The 21,029-nt window shown below is 34.4% G+C and overlaps 1 protein-coding gene across 2 annotated transcripts in view; it reads left to right on the top strand.

Moving 5' to 3' along the window:
• The window catches only part of LOC145266367 (glutamate-rich protein 6-like), a 104,416-nt gene that overhangs the window by 29,540 nt on the left and 53,847 nt on the right, over nucleotides 1-21,029 (top strand). For both annotated transcript variants that reach the window (XR_013864707.1, XM_080121990.1), the window contains exons 5-7: nucleotides 1,164-1,258; nucleotides 16,268-16,357; nucleotides 19,992-20,314. Coding sequence is in view for 1 of the 2 variants with exons in the window: in XM_080121990.1 (XP_079978116.1) it covers nucleotides 1,164-1,258; nucleotides 16,268-16,357; nucleotides 19,992-20,314 (508 nt within the window). In the remaining variant the exon portion in view is untranslated. The remainder of the gene's footprint in view (nucleotides 1-1,163; nucleotides 1,259-16,267; nucleotides 16,358-19,991; nucleotides 20,315-21,029) is intronic.

Genomic DNA, 21,029 nt, shown 5'->3' with positions numbered 1-21,029 from the left:
GCGTATGAGGAGTCGACTCCTTGGGGTTAATACCACCAGCAAAATGAAGGGAGAGAAAAAAGTATTCTTTGAAAAAGATGTCTTATATCAAAAATCTCAGAAAAAAAAATGCTTTTAATCATTTAATAGAATATTTTTTATAACATTATTTGGTTTTCGAAAATTTTCAAATTAAACTTTACAGAATAATGTTTTCAAAGATGTTACCAAACTGCTATTACAGAAGACCAGCGGAACCTGTGAAAATTCCACACTGGCATCTTTCATATGTAATATATTGCTGCTGGGCATTCTACTGACGTTCAGCGGTGAATGGAAACCCGGCGATATTATTGTAGCCCTTTTGTTAAAACTGTAAAATTTGTTTCTTTTGAACAAAGAATTTATGACGCTGAAAGATCGAAGAAGTAGAAATAATTGTTGATTTTTGTTGCAACAATAATTATTTCTAATTAAAGATATTTTTATAGAATTAAAAGACATTTAATTTACTCTGAGTTTATTATTTTTTTAAAAATAAACCATGAAACATGTACGTACGTTAAAGGTACTAATAAATTATTAAACATTTTACAATCATTTTTACGTTACAATTTTAAAACTAAATTTTCTATGAGAAATCGTGTCAAGGAGGCCATTAATAGATAATAAGGTTTCACCAAGAAAATAAACATAAAATGAAGAGATAAAGGAAACAGTTTTCTTTAAAACGTACGGCCCAAAAGTGACATTTTTGCATTGTGTCTGAGGTGATCGGGAGATCCTATTTATTAAAAAGCAGGATAGAAGGTGATAACATATTACAAACATTAAATTAGCATATCTATATACTAATAATTTAATGTTCATAGTATGTTATCACTACGACTATGATAACAGCATATTCTTTTCATTATTTTGACTCTCTAGAATATATCTGACACAGATAAAATCAAACGAGAACCACATCACTCTACATAAAAACATATAAGATGTCAATGGATATATACCTGAGAATCAAAACAAGGAAAGGAATATGCTGTTGTCATGGCTCTAGTTATCACCTTCTATCCTCCTTTTTAATAAATAGGATCTCCTGATCGAATGATTTATAATCTGGAAACCGTGACACGCATAGGTATGTTAAAGGGATTACGGTATTAATATATAGATACTTTTTTCAGAAGAGGAAGAAAAACCTGACGAAGACGAATCGGATGATGAAGATGAAGAAGGTTCTTCTGAAAATCAAAGATCTTTGTCTTTTAATTCAAATGAGGTTTGTATGATTTTGCATTAATTGCATGATTATGATATACTTTCTTCTGCACTTGCATGTTCTCATGCATGCAGCGATTGATGCATTATTTGGCCAGAATATTTTATGTGCGGAGTAGCACTTTTGACCCAAACCCTTTAGTACATTTTGAGTAGTCACATGGACAAGATACCATATTTCCTTCCCTGTCTTGTAGCAAAAAAAGAAGAAAAGGTCTGAGATGCAAAACAAATTTCACTACACGGGTTGTATCAAAAAGTCTGACGAGACGAAGAGCACTATTCACTGTACACAGGTCTGAATGCTTCACCCTAACTCCTCCCAGCGACCTGCTTTTATCATGTCCAGGCATGCCTCATTAGCAGGTGTGTCATGTGACCATGCGAGAACTGTGCGAAATTGAAGACTTTAAAAGATCACGGACACCATCTTGGATCTTTAAAATTTTTCTTTCTTCTTCGCCCGCAGGATAGAAGAACGTTTCCGAGCTGAGTGTTGATTATTTATCGTTTGTACAGCCACACAAAGCGCAAGTGCGTAGCCGCTTGCTTCTTTGATGAACATCACATATTTTTCGCTGGGACTTTGTGCAGAAGGCGAGATGAAAGTTCCTTTTAAAATAAAAATGCAACAATATGTTACATCTTTCACCCTGTCTCTGTAACGTGACTGTTACACTCAAACTGTGTCTTTATACTTCAAACCTCTCGAACCCACATGCAGCCTGGCACCGTCGCAAAGGAACAAACAAAAAACAAAGAAAGAAATAAAAATCCAATTCATCATTTTTTCTTTGGTGCAAATGAAATGCATTTATTTGTGATTCTTCCAAAAAAAATAAAGTGTTTCATTATCTTGCAAAAGTGTTTTCGCACATGCATGTTTTCTAAAAGTCTTTCTCCTCGCTACCTCGCATTGTCGTTAGCAAGTGCTTTCTCACCCTTGACTTTACACGTCCATCTTGCCATGTGGTCATTTAGCTCTACTTTTCTTGTGATATAAGCTCAAGCACACATGCTAATTTGCATACGTGCTTTAACAGCTGCTGCTAATATTTTTGCTAGCCAGCTATCCTTCAGCTGCTGCTGATATTTAAACTAATAATGCATCCTTTGGGTGCTGATAATATTTTAACTAGCAAGCTATCCTTTGGGTGCTGCTGATATTTTTGCTACCCAGAATCCTCTGGCTACTGCTGCTAATATTTTTACTAGTCAGCTATCCTTCAGCTGCTGCTAATATTTTCACTAGTTAGCTACTCTTCGGCTGCTGCTAATATGTTTACTAGTCAGCTATCTTTCAACTGCTGCTATTATTTTTACTAGTCAGCTACTCTTCGGCTGCTGCTAATATTTTCACTAGTAAGCTATTCTTTGGCTGGTGCTAATATTTTTACCAGGCACTTATCCTTCGGGTGCTGATAATATTTTTACTAGTCACTTATCCTTTGGCTGCTGCTAATATTGTTACTAGTCAGCTATCTTTTGGCTGCTGCTAATATTGTTACTAGTCAGCTATCCTTCGGCTGCTGCTAATATTTTTACTAGTCAGCTATTCTTCGGCTGCTGCTAATATTTTCACTAGTAAGCTATCCTATGGCTGCTGCTAATATTTTTCTAGTTAGATATCCTTTGGCTGCTGCTAATATTTTAACTAATCAGCTATCCTTCGGCTGTCACTAATATATTTACTAGTCAGTTATCCTTTGGCTGCTGCTAATCCTACGGCTGCTGCTTATATTTTTACTAGTAAGCTATGCTTCGGCTGCTGCTGCTAATATTTTCACTAGCCAGCTATCCTTCGGCTATTCATAATATTTTTATTAGTCAACGATCCTATGGCTTCTGTTAGTTTTTTTACTAGTCAGCTATTCTTCGGCTGCTGCAAATATTTTTACTAGTCAGCTGTCATTGGGCTACTTCTAATATTTTTACTAGTCAGCTATCCACTGCCTGCTGCTAATATTTTTACTAGTCAGCTATTCTTTAGCTGCTACTAATATTTTTACTTGTCAGCTTTCGTATGGCTGCTGCTAATATTTTTGCTAGTCAGTTATCCCATGACTGCTGCTAATATTTTTACAAGTCAGCTATCCTTCGGCTGCTACTTCTAATATGTTTGCTAGCCAGTAATTTTATGCCTGCTGCTAATAGTTTTACAAGTTAGCTATCCTTAAGCTGCTGCTAATATTTTTACTAGACAGCTATCCTATGGCCGCTGCTAATATTTTTACTAGTCTGCTCTACTTAGGCTGCTAATATTTTTACTAGTCTGCTCTACTTAGGCTGCTAATATTTTTACTAGTCTGCTCTACTTAGACTGCTAATATTTTTACTAGTCAGTTATCATTCTGCTACTGCCAATATTTTTACTAGTCAGCTATCCTTCGGCTGCTGCTAATATACATACAGACAGAAGGGTTGGACAAAATAATGGAAATACCTTGTGAATTTTGCATCAATTTTTGGTGTTTTAAACCTACAAAAATTGAAAAATTAGAAAACTGTTGGATCTATTTTTTCAACAAAATATGAATTTTTCTGGCATGGTCCCAGGAATGTTTACAGAGCCTTTGAGAGGAAAAAATGTGCTGGTGCGAGACCGGTTTTTGCCCCACCCCCTTTCCAACCCTGATCATAGCTAGATAATTCAGTTGCAATATATGTTCTGAGTAATTAAAAATATGGTGCACATTTGAGTGAAAAACAAAAAGTATTCATGACGTATGTACTCGTCATGGAATAAAGATGTCATATTCCAAACATCACGTAAATTGATCAAGTAGTTTTTTCTTTTAATTAAGAATATCAAATTATATTAGGCAGCCATTAGCAGGCCAGGAGCGGCCATATTGTTTTATATTCTGCCAAAATTCAAGGATTACAATTTTACCCGACTACAGAGATTTTATTTATACAGGGTGGTCGCTAGACAAGCAGGAAATTCGAAAGTCATCTTAGATCATGAATAAAATGCGTGATTGCTATTTTTTGATTGGTTCTTTTGTTGTCGAATGGGTGTGCAATCTGCATATTGATTTCATTACATCTTGCTATTGTAATGGACAACCAAATATGGACATGGCAGCAGGATTGTGCCAAGGCTCACACAGCAAGGGCTTCAATTCAGTTTCTTCGGCAATCTACTCCTGATTTCATTGAAACCGGAAGATTAGCCCTCAAAAAGTCCAGACTTAAATGTCATGGATTACTGTGCTTGGAGCTTGTTATTAACAGAGGCGCAGAACTGTCGACGTGACATACACTCTATCGATGACTTGAAAATGTGCTTGGCAAGAGCTTGGAATGATATCTCACAAGTTACCTTTCAAAACGCCACACGAGCTTGGATTTCTAGGTTAAGACGCTGCAGTGAAGTGCACGGACGACATTTTGAGTATCTATGAGTACGATATAACATTTGTCTTTGAAAAACTTTGTGAAAATTATTCTTTGTAAAAATAAATCATTGTTTGACAAAGCTCCCGCTTTTCTAGAGACCGCCCTGCATTAATACGATACTGTGTGTGTGTCTTCTTTTGTGTGTCACGCTTACATCTGGGTCGTTTAATTGTTATGCTCTTTTTCTTGTCATAAATAATTTTATCAAGAATTTTTCATAACTTTTGGTTTCGGTTTCGATTATGGCTGAAGAAACTAAAGTTATATATATAAATTTTTTTTTTTCATAAGTTTTTATTTCGGTTTCGATTCAAACTAATGAACCCAAGTCATATGGATATATATATTTTTTTTAAATCGCAACTTTATAACGGATAAAAATCGATAGAACATTAACTCTATAATAATATATACAAAATCTGCAAGAATTAAAATATCATATTTAACATACTTTAGGACCGGGCTTTGGCGGGCGTTCGTGCTAGCTTAGATAAATACTTTTGCAGTTTTAACAAAAAAGCTACAATAATATCTGAGCGTCTCTATTTACACTGAACATCTACAGAATGCCAACATCAATATATTACATATGAATGAGTACCCTGTGGGAGTTCCACAGATACCACTTGTATAATATATTAAAACTTTTTATATTGCTAACAATCGTAAAATTTCAAATAAGTCTAAATGACTTTTTTTTTCTTTCTATAATCCGAAAAGAACAGTAGACGCAATAGACAATAATAGGTATTTGATTATCGCCAGAATTTTTTTTAATTTCAACTTAAATTTCTATAGAGTTTCATAAAAATTGTCCAATAACACTGTGCAACAATCAAAAAAGTACAGGACATCTGTGGCTATTGCATGTGCACATTGCACAATAGTGTGGAAAATCCATTGCTGACCTTTTCTTTTTTTTTTTTTTATAAATTGTCACTTTTGAGAAGTTTGCGGAGAATCTTATTGATGTAAGTGATGAACACTGTAGGGGAAATTGTAGCCCGCATGATTAGCGCGAGTGTCATTCGCAAAAGAAAAAAAAGAGAAAAATATAATGAGGACGATACCTGCCCAACCACACCAGGTGTCCTTAATCTCGTCGGATTCCATCCGATATGACAGGTGTTCTTTCGATCGTACATTTTCCCATCACAAGTGGGCCTGTTGATCGTCTTCACCCACTGTGTTTTCATGGTGGGGCGCTTTGCCTCTCGATCGAATCGTCTTCTACCCTGTGTAGGTAAACTCCGGGTACATCAATCACTCCACTAGTCCTTGCGGCTTGCTGCAAAATGAAGAGTCCTCACCACAAACAAACAGAACTCCGGTTTATAACAATAACAAGCTATTTATTAATTTCATTACTTCATAACAGCTACTGTCTAAATTGAGGTGACTGACTATAGCAGTGAAACGATGTAAAACCAGACCAGTAAAGTCACAGATTTCCCATTAACACAGGCTAGTTAACATCATAACATCAGGCCCTGAGGGCTCCCAAATCGGGAGCGCTTGACCATCCCAGCCGTTCAATTTGCTGGTTACAACTCTACCCTTTTTAGAATTCCTTTTTCTAAATCCAACCCTTCCCTACCTCTCCTTCAGAGAGTGGTTACAAACATCCTTTCTTCTTCCTCTTAGAGCTTACCCTTCGTCTTGTCCACTCAGCACCTCTCTCTGTCTGTTCCCCTAATCTCTACTCCTCCTCCTCAAACTTATCTCTACCAAATTTTAACCCTCCTTTGCACTGAGGCCTTCACTTATCAAATTAGGAGTGATTAGTCACCCCAGATCAAACAACGCTCGGCGGTGACCCTCTCTCCTTGACCCCCATTCTAAGCTGTCAGCCTTAATCAGCCAAGAATCTCCGGATCTCTTCAAACCTCTCAACAGAGGTTTTAAAAACAACCTTTCATGTTAAGATATATAACGACAATCAGATAAAAACAATTATTTTTTTTTTCTCTTTCTGACAAAATCCCATAGACATTTTTGTTTTGTCCCAATCAGACATCACACCCCCTCTTCTGCTCTCTCTTCCTCTATCCCGTCCGGTCAAACACCCCCCTCACTGCAATATGCACCTCACTGCATGCATTCATGACACCAATAGTGTCATAAAGTCTTAAACTCAAAACCTGACCAACACGAGACAAAAACGTCTTATGCAAATTGAGACGCAGTAGGTTTGACAATATGAAAAAATCAATGTTTCTTCAATTAGAGAACAATTTGGTGTCAGTTGAAGAAAGCTTGTTTTCGATAACGTCAAAAAGGGAACAAGACAGATTTTTGTTATATGTGCTTCGATAGGTGTATCAGAATTTTGGGGAAATTTTTAACACCCCTAACACAAAACTGCGAATAAAATATAAAAAACTCGTAATTTCTCTTTTTAAAGTGGATTGTTTATTTTCTTTATGGAATATACTTCCAAAATAAACTATTAAAGTTGTTTTTAAAAAATAATAGAAATATTATTTTTTATTTTTTAGAAAACAGTGTTTACAAAGTAACGGCGCGTGTTAATGCAGCCATTTTTCTTTACATACGAAATCAATTGAAATTTACAAGTTAAATTTTTTTCAATTTTTAAACTTTAAAAATCTATCAAAATTTTTCTATCGGTTCAATTTGTACGATATTTTCAGGGTCAATGTAAAATTTTATGCTCTTTCCAATAAACCGAATATAATATTTTAGACAAACGTTTTTTTTAAATTCATCCCCTTATTTTGAAATGTCTATTAAAATTTAAATAATTGATTTACCCACCAAAGTTTTATATATCACAAATTGAAGATAAAAGATCAATAAATAAACTATTCTAATTTAAAACAAAAAAAAAGTGTTTTTTTGGAAATTTACCTGTAAAGTCCAAAGTGTAAAACCTTTTCTTTTAAAAATCACGTTGATATTTTTTTTTTTTAAGTGAAAGCTCATGTTATGCTTATATTGTCAAGTAAATATCGGACGCTAACGACAATTTTTTCTATTTCATTCAATGTTTTCTTTTTTTAGATATTTAAAAACAAATCACTCGATAAAGAAGAAATAAAATATATTAATCAAAAACTCATGTATTTCATTAAGAGAATAAAAAAAAATCGGTAGAGTGGGTTTTTTTTAACGGCAAAAATTGATAAGTGAATGTGTTCATTTTTAACTAAGGTAGCTCCAAAATAATAATTTTGCAATAGAAAGAGACATTAATTGTGGCGCTTTGAAGCCACCGGAAGATAAACATGAAGAAAATCAGATATTTGTCTCCCTTTATTTGAACAGTGAAAAAAAAATGAGTTTGTGTTTTTTTTTTTTTTTGAATCCTTGTTTAAAAAAGTATTTTATTTAAAAAAGACATGGAATATAAGTATAAATATGGATAAATTCTTAATAATGAGCAATGGAAGTACCCATTGAATAGTATTTTTTATAGGTAAGTGATTTTTTGGAATTTATATATATTTTTTTATAATTGAAGTAAGTAAAATTTCGTTGATTTTTCTTTAAATCTTTTTTAAAGAAAACCGATTTAAAAAACAAATATTGCATAATTTGTTATTAAACTTGTTATTTTTTTTAAAATTTGGTCTTTCCTCCTTTAATTGAAAAAAAAAATTAGGGTTTGAGTGACATTTTTCAAGTAGTTATAAGCTTCGAAAGATAGTAAGTTGAATTATTCAAGTTCTTATCACGCATTTTTAATGGCGGCTTCTGATACACCTAGTGCTTCGACGCAGTGAATTTGGCGATCTGAAAATCTTTCTTCTTTTTCATTTAACTCAAACATTCAACGATTAGAAACACAAGAGGGTTAAGACGACAAATGTTGTTTAAACTGTTAATTCTGTATCTTCATTCATAACAAATATTAAAATATGATTTATAGTACATCAAAACGGTGTATAATCTAGAGAAATAAAGGTCAGATTTAGTATCAGGATATTTTTTCTTACACCGAAACAGATCTTATGTGGCATGTAGTTTTTTAAAACTTGAAGTTTATTACACAGTGTAATTATTTTTAATTTCTTTGTAACAACAAAAACTGTATTGCTTTCATTTTTCAATTAATTTTTCATTGAATTTTTTTTGTAATAACAGAAATATATTTTTTCATTGAAAAATTTGTAAAAATAAATCAAAGCTTTCATTCAGCACCTTCCAGTCTTTTACTTTAAAATATCAGGATATTTTTCTTACACCGGAGAAGGTCTTATTTATGTGGTATGTACTTTTTTTAACCTGAAATTCGTTGCACATTGTAATTAGAGTTGTTGTCCTATGTTACTTGAGTGTTCAAAGCAAATGAACCTTTTCAAATAACTTTAATCTTATTTAATTAAATTGTAGATTGTATCTATTTTAGACTTGCAATATTGTTAGGGGAATTTTTAAAACCTGAAATTTGTTGCACAGTGTTATTTACCTGAAATTGGAAACAGCCATGTAGAAATGTATCTTTATTAATTTCACACATGGTGTGCACCGTTTCGGCCAGAAACAGAAGATGCCTTCATGCTAACAAAAAAAAAAAATCTTCTTAACCGGAATTAGTATTTTTTGAAAGGAACTAAAGCAAAATGTTATTTACTTGCAAAGAGCTTAGAAGGAAGCAGACAAATTGGCTAGATAGAATCAAATATCGATTTGTCAGGTTCAAGAATATTCTGGAATCCGATTGAATTTTCTTTATATATTAGATTTAAAAAATGATTTGTTTTGAACTAATTCCTAACTTAATTCCCACCTCAAATAATTAAATTTTCTTGAAAACATCCAAAGTAACTCTATTGAACATATCTCAAATCAATGGCATGCAGAGATCTGATAATGTCCTGGTAATGCTCAGAATCATGATTGTATGTCCCAAAGACTGAAGTATAAGTTCTAGTACTGATAAATATTATAAGAAATAGAAACATAAGGTCAGTAAATAAAAGCGTAAGAAGAATCAAGAATGAAGTATTAATAAATGTTTTAAACATTGACCATTAGAATCGTTTCTGTCATTCTACTGCAAGGATGGAGTATTGCAGTCACATCTGGGCAGGAGCTGCTAGGAAGGCTTATTCTGCCTTAATAGAGTTCAGAATAGACTTTGTAGCCTAGTGGGGAATGCCCCTTTTCTCTTCCCTACAACCTCTTTCACACAGAAGAGGCGTTGCGAGCCTGTCTCTGTTTTATCGTTATTTTCATGGCAAGTGTTCATCTGAGCTCCAATCTATGGTCTCCCCATCGCCAAAAATTCATGAGAAACACTTGTTTAGCTGAAAAGACTATGAATAATTTCCCCCACTCTTTATCTGTGCCTAAACCTAAATAGATTCCATGAACAAAGCTTCTTTCTAAGAACTGCACACCTGTGGAACTCTCTTCCGTTTACCTACTTTCCAGCTGACTACAATATGGCCGTCTTCAAGCCCAATGTAAACAAGTTCTTGATGAGCCGTTCCTCTTAAGTAATCCGATTTACCAAATTTACACTTCTAACGATTGCTATGATATTGTCCTTTTGACCGCTGTACACTCTTTAACCCTTATCCTCGAGTGGTCTCTGGGCCTTAATAAGTGGTGATTCCCTTGTAAAAAAAAAAAAAAAAAAAGATATTTTGACAGTCATCTCAGAATGCATATACCATGCACTGACTGGCGGGTGAATCCAGGACTATAGCCCTTGATATATCCAAAGCCTTTGACAAAATCTGGCACGAAGGGCTGCTAATGAAAATTAAATTGTACAGTATAACTGGATGTATACTAAATATAATTAAATTCTTAGACAATATATTGTATAATCAAATTATTTCCACTATTAACGATTACTACAGTGTAGTCCAGGTGACCATTGTACATAATCCTTATCCTTCAGTGACCCCCGGGCCTTGATAAGTGGTAACTCACTTGTAAAAAAAAAAAAATATTATAATGATATTCGAAAACGAGACTACATCAAAACGGGGGTGAGGGTCACTCATATTCATACCCAGGATTGTCAGATCGGACTTAAGCCAAATTGACAAATTTTTGAAGCTCTTTGTCCTTCAAAAATTGTATTTGACATTTTTCAAAGTGTTACGTACAGACTAAGGAAGGAACACACACCCACACACACACACCCACACACACACATATATTAAGGACTATCTGCTTATTTTGTGCTTCCTTTTTAAAATTAAATATGTTTTTAACTCTTTTTCAAAGTGCTTTTTGATATGTTTTATTAACTACTTATTGCACACCCCTCGTACAAGAATAAGTAATGCCTCTGACCCACTTCCAGTTGTCTGATCTAGCTGAAATTTTGCATGTCCAATGATTTATATCTCTACCGGTTATGTGGCAAATTACAGCTCTGAACTAATTGTGCTTTCTGTTTTACAGGTGTTTGAACTGAGTCAGGTGTGAAATGGAGCCTGTTGAATGTCGAGCAGTGATCCGGTTTTTGTATTTGAAAGGACGCACACCACAGGAGACTTTTGATGAAATGAAAGAAACTTATAGTGATAATGTCCCATCATATGACCTTGTAAAACGCTGGCATCGTGAATTCAAATATGGCCAGAAGTCTATGGAAACAGCTCCCAGACCTGGTCGCCCCCCCACCCCCTTCTGCCATTGATGAGGCATCTGTCTGTCAAGTTGAGGCTGCCATTGTGGAAGATCGGCGCATTACTATTCGCCAAATAGCCCAAGATGTCAAGATTAGTACAGGGTCTGTGGAAACTATCATTCATGACCATTTGCATATGCATAAGGTATCTTCCAGATGGATTCCAAGGTTGGTTACACCATTCCAGAAGCAAGAACACATCGAGTGCTCAAGGATAAATTTGGAGATGTGCCAAGAAGATGAGTCAAAGGTTTTCAAAAGATTACACAGGATGAAACCTGGGTCCATCACTATGACGCAGAGACCAAAGCCCAGTCAATGCAGTGGAAGCACTTGGACTCACCACCTCCAAAGAAAGCAAGGGTGCAGCCCTCCGCTGGCAAGGTCATGCTCACAGTGTTCTGGGACCAGGACGGAGTAGTGATGACAGATTTACTGGTAAAGGGTACCACAATTACAGGAGCCTATTATGATTCACTTTTGAGGAAATTAAGGTAAGCTATCAAAATCAAGAGGCGGGGCAAGATCAGCAAAGGTACCTTCCTCCTGCAGGACAACACTCTGGTCCACAACTCGCATGCCGCCAGATCAGAAGCACGGGTGTGTGGTTATGAAATCCTTCCCCATCCTCCCTACTCTCCTGACCTTGCACCCTCTGACTTTCACCTCTTCCCAGCCATGAAGTTGTTTTTGAAAGGAAAGCATTTCCCAGATTATGCAGCCTTGATTTCTGAAGTCACGTCGTGGTTGGAGGAGCAACCTGGGGTGTTCTACAAAAAAAGAGCTGCATCAAACGATGGGAGAAATGCATAACTCTGGGTGGTTCCTATGTAGAGAAAGACTAATAACTGTGCAAAGTTTTGTTGCTCTACTGTTATGGGAAGTGGGTCAGGGGCATTACTTATTGCACGCCCCTTGTACATTTATATATATATATATATATATATATATATATATATATATATATATATATATATATAAGTAAACGTGTCTGTGTGTCTGTCTATGTGTCTGTCTGTGTACATTTCCCTACGCAATAACTCTGTCAATTTTCAGCCTACAGACTCGAAATTTGATATACAGGGTACTGAGATTTGGGAAAATCTTTGATCTGTTTTTGGACAGAAATTTGGCGATTAAGGCGTCTAAGTTCAACGATTTGACCTTTGAGAACTCAACCAAACTCCTCCGACAATTTTTAGGTTTTCGGGTATGCTGAGGACGAATATCGCATTTATTTTTTGAACAAACATGCAGTTATCCGTATTTGAAGACATTCAGTATCTTACGTAATCCCTATCATTTTTTAATGGCGGCCATCTTGTTTTCCAATAACGAAAAAACGCCAAAAAAGGCTAAATATGCCACATGTAACTGGAATCTCCTCTTCTCCACCACCGCAAAAAAAAGAAGGGTTTATTGAAGGGGGAAGGGGTAAATTCCAAGAAATCTTGAACAAAAGGAATGAACATAAAGACAAGATCACAAATTAAAAACAGTATTTAGACTAATATTTATTAAAATAAATTAAAAGGTAAATATTACCTTTCACTACAACCGAACAGCGACCACTAATTTTTTTTTTTAGGGATATTCGATGTTGCTAGCCACAAATCTGATGATCAAATCCATTGCAAATTTAAAACTATATCCAGTGGTGAGGCCCCAGCTTGCAGGCTTTGGGGAGTGTGGAGCCACCCTTTAATTACCATTACTCCCAGGTCCACTCTGACCCGGAGTGGTAGTACCTGTTAGGGTCCCAACTATGGGTTAAATAGGAACAGATTTGAAAACAACAAATATATTCTATTATATGGAAAAATGCGCGCATGAAAAGTAATATTCTTAAGATTTTATTAAACCTGGAAAAGTAAAGAACAAGATATTCTAGTAAAGTAAAAAATAAGAATTTTTTAGACTTAAAATATTGCAGCTAAAAATAAAATTTGAATATTGATAAATATTTTATTTATTATTTGCATATGTTGTTGTTTATTGTTGAGTTAGAAAGGGTGTCAGTCGCTTGATTGAAATTATTTCCCCTCTATTATTTGCATATATTTATGTAGTGAAAATTGTTTGAATAAAATTAATTCATTAGTTAGTTAGTTAGTAGATGGAATTAATAATTTTATAATTTACATAAAAATTAATAATTTTATTATATCATAATTAGGATCATTTAATTCTTTCTAACTCAACAATAAACAACATATGCAAATAATAAATAAAATATTTATCAATATTCAAATTTTATTTTTAGCTGCAATATTTTAAGTCTAAAAAATTCTTATTTTTTACTTTACTAGAATATCTTGTTTTTTACTTTTCCAGGTTTAATAAAATCTTAAGAATATTACTTTTCATGCGCGCATTTTTCCATATAATCCATGATTTTTCCAGGCATTGCTATTGTATTAATATATAAATTTATAATATTTATTAATGATTGTCAAAAAAAATTAGCTCTCAAACACACATTTATGCAATATTTATCATTCAATCACAGTAGTTCCGAGCCAGGGTCTCTACTGAGACTGCGGTTCATGAATTCGTGATCTGTATAGAGCGTAAACTAACAAAAAAGAAGATGGCACTCTGTGTCTTTTTAGATATCGTTGGAGCTTTTGACAACATACCCTTCAGTAATATGTTCAAGTCGCTACGAGAACTCAATGTGCCACCAGTACTCATCCGATGGATTGAGTATATGGTGAGGCACAGAACAGTTCAAGTAGAACTACTGAGGGCAAAAAGGGAAGTAGTTAAATGAAACCCCCTAAGTGGGATTTTATCACCTTTACTATGGAACTGTATGCTGAATCCTCTTTTAAAGTAGTTTAAAAATAGGAATATTTATGCCCAGGCTGATGCTGATGACATCAAAGTGCTGGTCGCGGGTTCAAAAGCATCATTGGTCAGACGCATTGCCAAAATGGGACTACATTTTTCATCAAATGCGATAACGAAAAATTTGAGTTCATTCAAAGAATATGTATATCATAGAATTCACTAATATTTTTAATCGATAAATTCACCATTTTTTGCTATAAAATCATAAGGAGAGTTAAAGAAAAAATTAGTTATTAAAAAAAAGTTCGGTTTTTTAATTATAAAAAAAAAAAACGATACACGGGATTGAACCTAAAATCTTTCCACGAACCCCCGGTACTCTAACCGTTACGCTAACATGTCATATTGGCAAAATCGCAGTAAAAAATATTTATATACAAAAAAAGTTATGCAAAATAAAAAAAAAAAGCGTTAGTCACTTATGTACTTACTCTCCTGTTTGTGAACCCACATATTTTGTTGTAACTTTTTTTCTACTAAACCAATTTTCGAAATTTCTTTTTCAAAATGTAGCTAATGGGGTGTTCTATCCAACTATATAAGCTGTTTGAAATTTGGTTGCGAACGGAATTAGTGGTGGGGGTTTGAATGTGTCTCGATTCATTCAATTTCGGACTTAAGCATATATTCAACCACTACCGTGGTTGAATGATTAAAAGATTTTTCTTCAAAATCTTTGGATTCTGCATTAAATAACCCGAAAAGGGTTGATATGCCGTAAAACAAAAACAACCAAGTAACCAACCGTCGCAAATTTACTGTTTGCATGGTATTAACCCCTTTTAATTGATCTAAAAAAAATTAAGTTTCCACAAGCGGTTTACAAAAGCATATTTTGTTTTTCGTTCTTTTTTTTTGGGGGGGGGAGGTATTCAATTATAGAACTTGTGTAGTTTAATAGGTCCCATAGCCTTGAGCCCCGAAGGGGCATGGGCCATTTACAACTTTGTAGATGCTTTTGTAGTGACTGAGTTGTTTTTACGGGGTGAGGGTGCTGGCCCCACGCCCAACCTTCCCAGAAGAACTAGCCTTCCCAAATGGTCACCCATCTGGTACTAGCCAGACTCAACGTTGCTTAACTTTGGTGATCTGGCGAGAACTGGCGTGTCAATTTGATTGTGCCGTACGCAGTTTAATATGTGCTTCTGCAGTTTACTTAACCATTTTTCCATAAGTAACGCGCTGACATTTACCGAGTAGAATACTGTTTAATATTTTACAGAAATTCTGTGTTTACATTTGGCAGTGGAGAGGCCGCAGCCACCACAACACACTCGCCCCTCCACTGCCTCCCTCAAATGTAAACATAGAATTTCTGTGAAATGTTAAACAGTATTCTACTCGGTAAATATCGGCGCGTTACTTATTGAAAAACAGTTAAGTAAACTGCAGAAGCACCTATTAAACTACATAAGTTCTATAATTGAATACCCCCCCCCAAAAAAAAAAGATCGAAAAACATAAAATATGTTTTTGTAAACCGCTCGTGAAAACTTACTGACAGCATTATTTTTGCTATTAAATGACGTGAAAACTTTTTATTTTATGAAAAATATTTGTCATTTAAAATGTCCGCCATGTATTCATGCACCTTGTGAAACGTCAAGTGACTACGCACACGCACGCAGTTTAGTAAGAAAGTGAAAAAAATGAATATAATTAAGGAAGTGAAAAAAATGAATGTAATTAAAAAAGTGAAAAAAAGATTGTCTGTTTCAATATCGGAAAGCGGAAAAATATCCGAAAGAGTTAGTTGGGGGGGGGGGGGGTATTTCGGCCTTGAAGCCGAAAAATGCTTTTATGGCCATGTTTTGGCCCCTTTTGGCTCCGTTTAGCTCTTTTTGTATTTTCCTAAATGGGTAACAAGATGGCCGCCAGCAAAAACAATAGTGATTACGTTGGATACTGAATGTCTTCAGACATTGATAACTACTTGTTTGCGCAAAAAATGAATGTGAAATTCGTTCTCAACGTACCCGAAACCTTTATAGTCAACAAATTAAAGGTGAATGCCGAGGGGTCGGTAAACTAAAAAAAAGACCAAAAATTTAAATGAAAAATATTTTTTAAAAGATAACATGGAGGAAGTAATTATCAAATCACTAAAGTTTGAAATATTTTGATTTTGTTTTTGTACAGTCTTCAGATGAGTACTTTACACCGACTTCGATATTGGAAACGGATCAACCAACTTGCCTGCCTCATGTAGAACCACCTAAAATTTTGCAGGTAAAACTTTCATTTCCTATCTCACTCTCTCATTCTCCTTCTCTCCATATATATATGTATATATATATATATTTAAAATTGCGCAGAAGGTCAGAAAAACATTGGTACCATCGGTTTCAAGCTTAACATAAGGGGGATCAGTTAATGGTAAATCGTAAATAATGTTAGGCTTTCGTCAGCCATGTTGTTCTAAAAAAATTTAAAAATACAGAAAACAACATGGCTGACGAGAGCCTAACATTATATATGATTTACCATTAACTAGTCCCCCTTATGTTAGGTTTGAAACCGACGGTACCAATGTTTTCTGACCTTCTGTACAATTTTAAATAAATATTAAACTCTTATATTGAAAAGGTTTTTCTTTGTAATCGAGCACTTTGTTGGAATTCTTTCCCAAAAAACCAGTAAACAAATATATATATATATATATATATATATATATATATATATATATATATATATATAGCTAATATGTTTATATGTAATTTAATTACATGGGATTGTAATTACATATGAATAATTAGCACAAAGTTCTCGTTTAGATAGCTCAATAGTGCGATACTAGAGCTATAAATATTTTTCTTTAAAGGTATCACATTAAAAGGAATAGACACACAAGTATTTACTCATTTTTAAAATGTTAGTCTTTTATTGGTACTACTTTGCGTACAATTGTTTCAGCCACCAGTGTTGGCATATAAGTATATAAAAGTTTATCAATTATAATTTACACAACATGGGCTTCATCAGCGCAAAGAAAAGAACAATGTTTCAAAAATTTCACAACTCACGATTAGGACCTTTCTTGTTAACACAGCAGATTTTCATTTTTTTTATCCACAATATATACATCAAGTACCAAATGGGCTTTATATGCATTGTTAAAGTAAATGCACTTGCCTTGCAAGGCAATAATCCTTTTGAAAAATTGCAATTATTACAATCCAATAATAATCTGCGAAGCTAACAACTTAAGCCCAGACTACCAGAAGTCTGAAAGAAAAATGAAATACGTGCAATTGAAGGAAAAGAAATGCTGGCTAATTACTGAAGTTTACTATTACCAAATGCTAGGTGATGGAGGGAGGGACTGCAGAGAGACTATAAATGTGTCAGTAGGAGTCAGTTCCATATCACAATCTTGAGAACGGCCAGAACTGTCTGAGAACTTCCAAATCAACTCACCTTATTGCAACTCCATAAACTGTTACTTCTCAGTGCATGTATTTAATTATATTGCATAAGATACACTCACCAATTAATTTGCACCAGGTCTCAACAAGACTCCAACTACAGTTGTGACAGTTGTTATGGTCTCTCAGTTCGCCATGCACTGGATAAGATGGATGAAACTAGGGCTGTAGTTCTTGATATATCCAAAGCCTTTGACAAAGTCTGGCACAAAGAGCTGCTAATGAAAATTAAATCAAACAGTGTAACTTATAATTGGAAACGGTGCCCTTAAAGAAGATCGTCTCTGCTAACGTCGGTGTTGTAAGTAGTAGTCTTATAGTCAGTTTAACTTGAAATAGAAAATACTTAAAAAGCATAAACAATGCACAATAACTAGCTCGACTGATCCCAAATATAAATGTGCACAATTATTAACATATCGACAAATCTAATAACAGAACAAATACATCATCTCATCTCATTTTCGTCATCTTTCAGGACGCTTCACTACTGAATCTACACGACTTCTCCAGTTCTCTTTATCTCGCATGACAGTTTGAAGGTCTTGAACACTTTCCAATCCTATGTCCTGTAGCAGGTTATCAATGTAGGCCATCCTTCTTCTACCACAGTTTGGGTTTCCATCTGTTGGTATCCAGAGAACTAGCTTACTTGCTTTCTCTTCGCTGTGTCTCATACAGTGACCAACTACTCTCATCCTTCTCTGCTGTACTTTCAGTCAGTGATACTGGTAGTAGGTCACCATAAAGCTGTTGGTTTGCTGCATGGCTCCTCCATGATGTATTGAGGAGCATCCTCAACATCCATGTGTAACAGCTATCCAGTATCTTCTTAAGCGTATTTGTAAGAGTCCATGCTTCAGCATCATAGAGAAGGACTGTTTCTACTATGGCAACAAAGTCTTACTTTCAACTTTTCTGAGAGAGTGGATGATCATATCTTCCTCAACTTATGACATGCACTCCATGCCAATGCTTTTCTTACTTCAAAATCTTTTCAGTGCTCTCTAACCATGCTCCAATGTACTTGAACAAATACAATGTTCATAAATCTCTTAGATAGGATGAGGATATTCCACCAATGTTGGAATGGCTCAGAATGAGAAATAAGTGTTCTCTTCCATGTGAGGTAGTATGGTTTTTCTCCATGTGAGGTAGTATGGTTTTTCTCCATGTGAGGTAGTATGGTTTTTCTCCATGTGAGGTAGTATGGTTTTTCTCCATGTGAGGTAGTATGGTTTTTCTCCATGTGAGGTAGGATGGTTTTTCTCCATGTGAGGTAGGATGGTTTTTCTCCATGTGAGGTAGGATGGTTTTTCTCCATGTGAGGTAGGATGGTTTTTCTCCATCTGAGGTGGGATGGTTTTTCTCTATTCAAAATTCCAGATTCCTGAGTTCGATAGAAAGATTTTCAAGTTTGATAAGATACACCTGAGAAAGGTTGGCTGTTACATCAACCGAAACGTTGTGAGAATAACACTGAAGATGAGAAATAAATAATACAAATAAGTTTTGTTTGATTACTTGTAATAATATAAAAAAAGTTATAACTATATTATAAAAGCAAAAGTCAGAAAACGAAAAAATCTATTTAAAAAAAATCAATAGTATCTACTGACTTTTTGCATAAACTAAAAGCACTGATATATATTTGTCAGAAGAAATTAAATATTACTGCATTATTAAAAAAAATGAGTTTTCGACCTTTATTGTAAAAACCAGTTACCATATTTTGGTTGGTATATGTGATATAATAACAAGGGAAGTAATTCAGTTATACTAAAAATAAGGCAAAATGGACAATTTATTAATAAAAATTGGCAATAGTTACACGCTATTTACCTCCCTTTAGAACTCTCCAGTGTTTTTTAGCCAATTATTTTATTTTCATTAATTTTCATCAAAAAATATTTTCTTTAATAATTTTTTTCTATCACATTGTTTTTCATAATTTTTTAGATATATTCGTTCCTGTAACATTAAGTAGAAACCATTGGTTTGCCTTGAAATTCAATATTAAAAATTTTGAATTTCTCTGTTATAAAAAAAATTATTTGAAAAAATTGGCAATAGTTAGACAGTATTTAGCTCCTTTTAGAACTCTCCAGTGTTTTTTAACCAAATATTTTATTTTCATTAATTTTCATTAAAAAATATTTTTTTTAATAATTTTTTCCTATCACATTGTTTTTCATAATTTTTAGATATATTCGTTCCTATAACATTAAGTAGAAACCATTGGTTTGCCTTGAAATTCAATATTAAAAATTTTGAATTTCTCTATTATAGTGTGGTTGCAAAAAAAAAAAAAAAATCCCAAGTATTAAAAGCAGTTTAGTTTAATTATCTGTTAAAAAAAAAAATGGTGAGAACTAATTAATATTGTTGCATTTAATTTCAATAAACATCTTTGCTATCTTCGACAATTTTATTTCCAGTACATGCGTGAATCTGAAAAAGACGCCATCAATGTAGAAACAAACAAGGTCAATTGTGCCCCGGTAAAAAGCAGAGTTGGACTTTGCGATTTCTGCCAAAAGCCTATGAAACCATTACCGACATTGGAAGAGGAATCGGCGCTTGTGCCCGAGGAACTATACTGCTGTGAAGAGTATCAGAAATTTCTTGAAATGATCTTGCAAAGCGAAACGGAAGAGGCTCATTTAAGATTAGAGAGTCAAATGCAAACGGAAGAAAGAATAAAAAAATCTGAGAGAAATTCAAACAAGGAAAGAATTCTCAACAAAAAAGAATTCAAAAAGTTAAGAACACTTTTTTTTTTGTTTTTTATTATTTTGTTTACATTTCTTTCCATGACAAATTATTTTTGTCGTTGAATTATTGTTCGCATTAATGTTGATGTTTATGCCAGGCTTTACCACCACCACTATCATCATCACATTCTGTTTAACGTTTTTCATGATGGTATGCATTGGATGGCTTTTAAAAATTGACTTAGAAATTAACCAATCTCTGGCCAGGTCTTTATTTATCCCTCTTTCTCTCAAGTCCATATTTTCCCTGCCAACTAACCCTGCTATCTCAGCTGTTTTACATCTCTTCATCTAAAAACTCTCCTCACCACCACCACCACCACCACCACCACCACCACCACCAGGTCAACGATGATGGTGAAGATGATGGTCATCATCATCTTCATCATGGGTCACCATCTGTACTACATGTTGGCATGCATTGGATGGCTTTTAGAAATTGACTTTCAAAGTAACCTATCTCTTCCCAGGTCTTCATTTATCCCCCTTTCTTTCAAATGCTTATTACTTCCTTCCATTTTTCTTTAGCCTTCCACTGTGAATTGACCCTGCTACCTCAACTGCTCTACATCTAATTCAAGAACTGTCCTTCTCCTCCTCTTCCATCATCATCGGTCTGTTCTACATACTGGCATGCATTGGATGGCTTTTAGAAATTGATTTTCAAGCTAACCTATATCTTTTTTTGTCCCTTTTTTTTTC

The sequence above is a fragment of the Euprymna scolopes genome, chromosome 41, assembly GCF_053919585.1.
Source record: "Euprymna scolopes isolate OS-2025 chromosome 41, ASM5391958v1, whole genome shotgun sequence".
Classification (NCBI taxonomy): Eukaryota; Metazoa; Mollusca; class Cephalopoda; order Sepiida; family Sepiolidae; genus Euprymna; species Euprymna scolopes.
This window is presented reverse-complemented; position numbering and strand designations above follow the sequence as displayed.